At 30.9% G+C, this 9,360-nt stretch overlaps 2 protein-coding genes across 4 annotated transcripts; one reads left to right on the top strand and one right to left on the bottom strand.

Annotated features, from left to right (window-relative positions):
- Positions 1-28: 28 nt before the first annotated feature.
- On the top strand, positions 29-7,561 carry LOC125057410 (3-ketoacyl-CoA thiolase, mitochondrial-like). 3 transcript variants are annotated; one of them, XM_047661091.1, is made up of 8 exons: positions 29-147; positions 381-547; positions 985-1,116; positions 2,814-3,078; positions 4,245-4,417; positions 5,014-5,211; positions 5,520-5,674; positions 6,620-7,561. In XM_047661091.1, exons 1-8 carry the CDS (start codon positions 129-131, stop codon positions 6,699-6,701), a joined length of 1,191 nt encoding a protein of 396 aa, XP_047517047.1. In that variant the 5' UTR covers positions 29-128; the 3' UTR covers positions 6,702-7,561. The 3 variants fall into 3 exon arrangements, with proteins under 3 accessions (XP_047517047.1, XP_047517046.1, XP_047517048.1); XM_047661090.1 differs by having other exon boundaries at positions 58-147; positions 369-547; XM_047661092.1 differs by lacking the exon at positions 985-1,116 and having other exon boundaries at positions 69-147; positions 369-547.
- LOC125057411 (probable protein BRICK1-B) lies at positions 6,849-8,451 on the bottom strand. The gene is made up of 3 exons (XM_047661093.1): positions 8,175-8,451; positions 7,774-7,856; positions 6,849-7,651 (listed from the first exon to the last, which is right to left on the bottom strand). Exons 1-3 carry the CDS (start codon positions 8,293-8,295, stop codon positions 7,625-7,627), a joined length of 231 nt encoding a protein of 76 aa, XP_047517049.1. The 5' UTR covers positions 8,296-8,451; the 3' UTR covers positions 6,849-7,624.
- Positions 8,452-9,360: the final 909 nt, after the last annotated feature.

Genomic DNA, 9,360 nt, shown 5'->3' with positions numbered 1-9,360 from the left:
GTAAATAAATAAAAATAATGTAAATAGCATAACTCTACACTGATAATTTAGTTATCTCATTTCACGACACAAAACAACAGTGTAATCAGTTACATTGATAAGAATATTTTTATCATATTGAAGTACAGATGATACTTAAGAGCAAAGGTACGTGTTTTTAAGGTTGTTCACATTACATGCACTCTAATAATCATTCTCGTTAACGCACTGTAAGCATTAAACACCTTTAATATACAAAAAAAAATGTGTGTTCGTTTTTTATTAGGCGCTTGACTTTATATATGTAATATTTATTTTGCCAACTTAGATACAACAATTTATTGTTTATTTAATTTTGTTTTGGATATTTGTGGTATTAGAGAATAAAGATGGCATTTTAGGTATTTTTGTTATTGGCGCGAAAAGGACGCCATTTTGTAAATATGGTGGATCCCTACGAGAGTTGCCAGCGTCGCATGCATTTGCCGCAGCTGCAAAAGATGCCATACAGTCATCGAGAGTAGATCCAAACTTAATTGATTGCACGATCGTTGGAAATATCAATTTTGTGAGTATACAGGAGCACTAAGGTCTACAGCTGAATATACCGAGACTTAAAATATCTATTAAGATAAATTATAGTTTTATCAACCGGAGAGTGACCTATTTGTGAAGCGTATGGGGAATATACTGTGATTTAAAAATGTACTTGGAGAAGATTAGTGGATAGCAGAAGATTTTCTGTCAATTTAGTAAAATAATTTAAATGTATAATATTTAGTTTTAAATATTATATTAGTTAAAATTTGCCCATGCATAGGCTGTAAATAAATAAATCAATCAATCAATCAACGATCGAATACTTGAAACCTTTTTGCCATAAAAAATCCTAAAAGAGACTTTTTGATAGCCTTTAGCGCAAGTAAAGTAAATACTTTCTCCTACGCGTTTGCAACTGTGCAACTTCTTATAAAAAACGTTTACAAGTTGATTCCTTAATTATAGCTAAGCCAATGTGATGGAGGAAAGACTCCTAGATACTGCGGCATCTACTCTGGTGTTCCCATTGAGAAACCGGCACTTGGTGTTAACAGAACATGCGCGACGGGCATTCAAGCCTTGATAAGTGGTGGAATGGTATAAAACAAAACATATTAATGGCAGGCTATGACAATCTCTCTCAAGATTTAACAGAATACTTATTAACAACGATATTTATACGATTTTTTTTTTGCCAAAACATCACCTTGTAAATTTGCAAGTGCCTATATAGACCAACACTTAATTTATATAGATCAACATATTATTTTATCTAGAAAGGTTATTCTCATAAGGGCTCACGACTATGTGCGTTTTCCAATTACAGCACTAGAGCGCATTATGCGGGCTATGCGGCATAATGCTCAACGTTGAATGTTCCAACTACAGCAACGCTTCGCACAATTGAGCACTCTCAAAACGAATGCTCTCGCGTGCTTCTCGCAATAAATACCAACACAGTGACAGAAAATTGACCAGTGTTTTTCTTTAAGTTGGCATTTATCGAAATTTTCGTTAGTAAATATTATTTATTGTTGAAAAATTTGTTTCGTCGTAGATTTTGAAAATAATTAAAGTTATTTCAAACTGCTAAAAAAAATAAATATAAGTATGGATTATAGTTATAGTACAATTTTATTTTAAAATTCGGATCTGTAAACAAATTTATTTTACAGGATTATACTCTTGTAAACATTGCAATGGTTTTGAAAAAGTATATATTTTTTTTAGAAATCATTTAAAAAAAATTACTCAAAACGTAAATGATGTAAACTTCTTACATGAAACTATATATTTTACTGTTAATTTAGCTTGTTAAAACCTTATATTCTTTAAAGGTTTTCTCTTATTTCAGTAAAAAAATGTTAATGAAATAATTTGATTATTAAAATAAGCGTAAAAAGTTTTCAACCAATTATTATTGTTAACCACATTATTTATACATTAATGTGGTTGCTAACTCTATTCAGAACATTTTTTTTTCAACACTGACTTAGCGCACTCTGCTGATGCATTTGAAAACTAATTCACGTTCCAATTAAGCTTCAGCATTATGCGGCATTGTGCGGCACTGAGTCGCATTATGCGGCATTGTGCGGCACTGAGTCGCATTATGCGGCATTGTGCGGCACTGAGTCGCATTATGCGGCACTGAGTCGCATAATGCTCTGTAATTGGAAAACGCACTATCTTAACTCGATTGCGATGATCTTCTCAAAACCTGAATGAATGGATTATCATGTCATTTCACAATTTAAGAGAAAGCGTAGAAAGCTCCCGCACGAGTTGATGACGTAAGCTTTGTTAGAGATTTTGGAATATGTGAATCTAAATAAAGTAATTTATAACGGTTAAAACACAAAATTAGTGAACAGCAATTGAATTCTAGGGAACAAAATTGGTTTAAATAAATAATTATATACTTAGAGTAACAAAACCAATTTACCTACCTATAACCTTATCTCCTATCATTATTAGGGAGCGTTCAAGTATTACGTAACGAAATTTTTTGGTCTATTTGTAAAACGTTACGATGCGGGGTGGGGATTAAATTACGCGTTATTGTTAATATTATTTTCAATTTTCCAGTACTTTACACCACATAATGGTAACTTTTAGATATAAAGAGTCACTGGGTGGTCAAGAAACGTTTTACTATTGGGTACAGAAAAACGTTACGGCGCGTTACATGGGGGGGGGGGGTCAATAATCTCCAAAAATTGCGTTACGTAATACTTGAACGCTCTCTTAGGTACTTGCTTTGTTTATAATTTATTGTGATAAGCGGTTTTCAGGAAATATTAACAAATTCAGCAAATCTGTGCCTCACGGGTGGCTCAGATATAATGTCATCTCTACCGATGTTAGTACGAAATGTTAGATTCGGAACAAGTCTTGGTACACCGTATCTAATGGAGGATCACATCAAAACACCGTTTCTTGATACATACACAGGCACAACACTACAAAAAACAGCGGAAAATATAGCAAAACTCTATGGTATAACTAGAAAAGACGTTGATGAGTTTACTTTAAAAAGCCATTTAAAGTGGAAAAAAGGTAAGGCTTTATAAACTAGCGACTTCTTTATTCGTCAAATATGCTTTATATATAAATAAAAGTGAATGCGTACAAAGCAGGTACACATGTCAGAAGTGAAACTTCTTTGGCAAACAAATTTTTAACCCTCGTTCGTATTATACAAATCTAAAACTTTAGATTTCCGAGACTTAGAGGGAGGGAAAAAGGAAGATATGTTAGGAATTTAACTGTCATTAAAATATAAGGTGTCGAAAATTAATACAAATAATAAATTTCTTCCTAATAAAAACACGTGGCATTTTAATTTACAGTTCCTAATTTGAGATTTCAATAATTTATTTTGCATACAATATAAAATACTAATATTTCATAAATTCTCTTTAAATTTTAATTAAAAAAAAAGAATTTCTATAAGGTATTTCACCCTTCTCACTCTCTCAATCGGTCTCAATCGCTGTCTGCCTTTTCTTCGACGAAAACGCTGCACATCTTCATGACGTTCTGTAAAAATTTTACCCTCACGCGCCTCAGAAGTTTCACTTCAAAAATTTGAAATATTTTCAGTTACGTGGAAGTGTCTATGAAAAGTTTATATTGTGTCTCAATCGTAGAATTTGATTGTCATGAAATAGTATGGGTTAACTGAAAATCAGTGTTGCTGGCGATTGCTACTTAAAGCTGAGTTTGACCCATTTTTTATTGAAGTGAATGTGTTTATATTTCTTATATCCATTATATGTTTTAACCACTATAATAGACCATTTGATTAAATAGTTATATAAAGTATATTTTGTATAATTGTGTGCTTCATGCGCAAACTCACTTAACAGCACATCGATTACAAAAAAAAAAGGTTACGTTTTTAGAGAATCGCGAGAGAGAAAAGAATTGAGAGAAGGTCGATATTTACAGAATAGCTATAATAAAAATCAAGCATTAATCATATGGCGTACAAATTAAATAAGTATATAAAACTGTTGTGCAAATTTAAGTTTAAATTTGTTATTTATTTAATGTAAATATGATGATACAAAAAAGATAAATAATACCGATTAAGATTAAAACCATTACTAACAATGCATAATTGAATTGTGATTGTTGTGAATGGACATAAATCTCAGTCTTATGATCTTCAAACCTTTTGAGATTTATATAGGTCATAAATGCATAATTACACTTTGCAGCTGAAGAATCAAATACTTTCGAAGATGAGATAACAAAACTAAAAACTGTGAGAAATAAGAAGGAACATGACGTCATTAAAGACGAATTAACAAACCCAGAAATTAAACTTGAAGACTTGACCGCATCACCCTCTGTCAGTGAAGATTCTATTGTAACTTTCAACAATTCTGCTGTAAGTTACTGTTGAAGAAGGCTATTATTTAATTGCGCATCTTTGGTTACAGATCCAGAGAGTTGTCTTTCGTCTCTTTCTGTCAAATTGTGTTTACGCTGAGACGGTTAGAGATAGATTTTAATATTTTAGTGTTTAAATGAATTTTCAAAATTTATTGCTATATTTATTGAGTAAACACTACAGCTACAAGTTTGTACGCTTTAAAAACATATATGTCTTTGCATAATTCAATAAAAATAAATACACATATTAGACTGAATTAGATTTTTACAAAGCATTTTTTTTCTACGGTATATACGTACATGTACTTATTTTGATGACTTAGGATAATTAATGCTATTGTTTAATAGTTTGAGTTGTCTTCTGAAAATTATAACATTATAACTTCTATCAAATACTAGGTATCTTGCTTGTTTTTATTTATGTACACGCACAATGCCTACATCGAATGTAACGTAGCGGACGCTTTTATTCTAGTCCATTCCGCAGGTACTAGGTAATACAAGTGACAAATTACGTAGTACGTTTATGAAATTTAACATTGTGTAATTCAATTTTGAGCTCAAACCAATAAAAGACCTTATTTATTTTAGGCCCCAGCAGACGGTGCAGCATCTATATTGCTAGCTAGTGAAGAAATTGTTAAAATGTATAATTTAAATCCTATGGCGCGGATAACTGGCTGGTCGTGTGTTGGAAGTGATCCGTACGAAGGCCTTGGAGTAGTTGCGGCAATTAAAAAGTTAACAAAAACAGTAGATTTTAGGATGCATGATATTGATTTATTTGAGGTTTGTACTGAAAGCGAATAAAAATACTGCTTTGAGTAAGACATCTCCATAGGTATAGCATACACACAATGTAAGATTTGTAAAAAATATTTTTTTTTCAAATCAAAACTTTTTGTTTACTTCACTGTGAAAAAAAATTACTCTACCGAAAAGTGACCCTGTATTACAAGTTTTGGCGCATTTAATAGGGATTCTGAAAAGGTACTACACGTAGCCATGAGTGGCTCTAATATCTTTCTAGGTTATATATCTATTTGCGTTTGATCCACGACTTTTCGGCCACCCTGTATAATAATTACTTTTTGCAGATAAATGAAACATTTGCATCACAATCCCTTGCTGTCATAAAGGAACTCGATTTAGATGAGACCAAAGTAAACGTAAATGGCGGTGCGCTCGCTATGGGACATCCTGTATCAGCCACTGGAGCAAGAATGATCACTCATATTGTACATCAATTGAGGTACCAATAAAACCGACATATATAAAATCATTTCAAGCCGTTAATTTAAAAAAAAAAGGGTGCGGGTACTTATGTACGCGCGTAAGAAGTTATAATTCTTTGGCATTATTAGAAATAGTTTGGCTTTTTTCCACCTCCAGTTTTTGATGTTTCACAGCGATAAGATGTCAACTCTTTTTTTGTATTCAATTTAGTTCACTTACACTGATTCATCAATTGTTTTTTGTCTCTTGTCCTTATATCTGCTAGATTAAATCAGAAAAATTACATGTTTTGATTAAACAATGTGGTCATTTTTTTAATCAAAACATTACTCGATTATAATAATACATACGGATAGTTAACCTCAATTGTATTGAAGCACTTAGGAAGGTTGATGAGCACAGTTTCTTCAGAAATATTAATTAGTATTGGTTTAAATATTCAATTTAAATCACTTCTGATTATAATTCAAAAAGCATTGCTAAATTTCTTTGAAAAAATAATTAAAACTCCTTTATTTGTTTAAAAGGTAAATGACAAATGTCATTATGGTCATTCAAAATTCTTGGCATACGAACTTCACGCATATTCTATTTCTTTTTACTTGTATATTGTCTTATTCCTATCTCGCTCGCGCACGCTATAATCACACTCCTAATTTTGTGTCACAGGTGCGCGCGCATTGTAAAATTTCACTCTCATAAATTTTTCATAACGCGCCTAAAGAAGTATAACTTCGAAAACGCGAATTTATATAATCATGTACAATGTATATACATTCAAATGCAGTCCAGCTATAGCTGTTTATTTTAATTAATGGCTTTTTTAAATGTGTTCTTGCCTTAACCTACGTAAATTTAACGTCACTATAATAAATTACTACGCAGCTTACAGAATTTTTTCTGGTTATTAGTAAAACTCTTAAATCAAGGGGAACCTCCTTATTGTTTTATTTTGCTTCAGATTACACAACTTAAGGACAGCTATAGCCGCTTCATCGTGTGGTGGAGGACAAGGTGTTGCAGTAATGTTAGAAACAATTTAAATGTGGACCATAACTTATCAAATAATGGCCAACGAGCCTTCTAGCAGTCTGTGTCTATCACTTAACATCAGATGAGCCTCCTTCCTGCCCATGCACTTAACAACATCTGTTCAATAAAATAAATGCAAATGGAAATGATACAATATACAAGACAAGAATCATCTTTATTTATAATTTAAATAAGCTAAGAGACATTTTAAATATAAATGTAAAAACTTAACATAACTAAGAATTAAATAATGTTTACCATACTCAAACCTAACCTTAACTTGAGTTGATACTGGTAGGTCACACTGAATCAAACACAAAATCTCAATTTAGAATATTAACAATAATTAAGAAGGTATTAAATTTGATAGTAGCACTTTTACAATTGTAATAAGAGTATACATACTAGTATGGTTATAACAGCTTGTATACTGTATGTTCAATTATACAATGGCAAGTGATAAAACAGCTCTGTCCATATTGCTGGACAAAACAAAAGCAAAAACTATTTTTGATTATGCATACAATCAGAACAAAAATTTAGTCAAATATGTATTTTACTTTATTTTTAATTGATGACATGGTGACCCTTTACACCAATCAATTATTATTGAAAGCATGGTAAGACTGTACCATTCAGCAACAAATTGCTTAAAGCTAAAAGTCAGTAATAACTCAAAATCACAAAAAACTCTCCTCATATATTTCAAGGGGATTTCTAGAAATTAAGACTATGCAGTCATACAATTTAAATTAATTGGAGAGCTTACAACTTGTAAATTAAATTAGAAATTCTTTAATTAAGCTAAGTTTCAATAAAATCAAAGATTTAAATTACTTCGGTGAAATAAATTGTGTAAGTTTCAGCACTATCAATCTATTAATGCTCAATTTAGCTACTTCATGTATTTCTTCATCTTTTCACTATGTGGCACTTATGTCAAAGTTTCTCCTTTGGTCACCTATAATTATTAATTTGTGATTAAAATCTTTATTTATATATATATATAAATAATTTTAAAGACCAAGAAGAGAAATTTTATATTAATTATATTCTTTAGTTTACTATTTATCATATACTCACACATGCTTCTAAATAATCAATCTTCCTTTCTAATGATGTTAATTTTTCATTTAAAGTAGCAAGCCGAGACCTACATGACATATCTGCAAAAAATATAATTTAAAATATGGAGAAAACATAAAGTAAACCATATTAACATTTACATTTATATTTGTTTTATAAGTGGCTTCAGAGTTATGGTTATTACTCAATTATTCATGGGCGTTGTTTTGCTCCATTTCTGAAAACATCTTCTTACCCAAATAGATAAGTAGGCGTTTTTTCAGCAAGTCCTGCAGGCTGTAGATATTATAATGAGTAATGGAACTATAGTAATAAGGCTATAAGACCTTTTTTAACAAGTTCACTGTTTACGAAGCGTTGACAACAAAGCTATTAAGTAATAACGCCAATTATCTTACCAAACGAGTTGAGGAAATCCGTAATTTTCTTGATGCTTCCTGTAATAACTTCAATGTATTCCCTATTCGCCCAGTCCTGTTGTATTTGCTTTTGAATAGTTTCTCGAGGTGGAGTTGACATTTTAATGAGTCTTATGTTTCACAGCCAGATTTTGAAAGTTTGATAATTATTATTAAATAGGTTAAAGTTGTAGTTGAAGTTTTCAATACAATCATTTAATTATACACAATACACAGATTTATAAATTATACATAGGAGGAAATAAATTAGGCATACTACTCGCGATCTTGATTCTTGAGACCCAATTAAAATTTTAGAGCTAAAGTTGATGTCACGCCCTCTTTAGGTCAGTCCCAGATTTAGAACTACAATACTATAACATTCTTCTTCATTGTTAAATTAATTAATTGTATATAATATTTTTGTTTGAATGTGTATCTTGAGAAAAAATAATACAATTAAATTAACATTAAGTAACCAGAATTAACATAAGAATAAACTTTAAAATGATACTTAACTACGTAATGCTAACCTACGTAAAATAAAAGAAAATAAACATTATTTTATGAGAGATTTCCACATTAACACGTTGTAACATGAAAATTCAACACATTTCCTCGTTTCCTATTTCAGTGTATTCATCTTTACTCTTTAGTTCTTGTTCTTCGATGAGAATAAAGAATTTTTATTTGAATTTATATGTTAAACTAGCCGTTTCGCGCCCGCTTTGCTGGACGAATTAAAATAAATTTTATGTTTCATTATTTTATTTTTTTTCATATTTTTATTATTCTTCTTTTTAACTTCCCGCTAAGAAAATTGAAATATTTCGAAAATCGAGTTTTTAACAGATGTTGACGTTTAGAGGTTCTAGGAAGCCTCCCCGAATGTTTCCGCGGTGAAGTCCGTATGGATAAATTTTCATAAAAGTAAAACAGCAATAAAAAAATGAAGGAACGTTGGAATTTAATAAATAAATAGCCATAAACCATCTAGGAAAAATTTCGCATCGAATGGTGGTAGTTTCATGTCGATACGATTCAGTGGTTTAGGCGTGATTGAGCCTCAAACGAAGACCATTTTCATTATATATATATATAGATAGAAGATATATATATAGATAGAAATAAGAAGACACATGCATTATGCATAGTCTGTGGAATTATATGTTTCCAATCATGTTAT

The sequence above is a fragment of the Pieris napi genome, chromosome 16 (assembly GCF_905475465.1).
Source record: "Pieris napi chromosome 16, ilPieNapi1.2, whole genome shotgun sequence".
NCBI lineage: Eukaryota > Metazoa > Arthropoda > Insecta > Lepidoptera > Pieridae > Pieris > Pieris napi.
The sequence above is the reverse complement of the archived record's forward strand: the minus strand, read 5'-3'. Positions and strand labels throughout refer to the sequence as shown.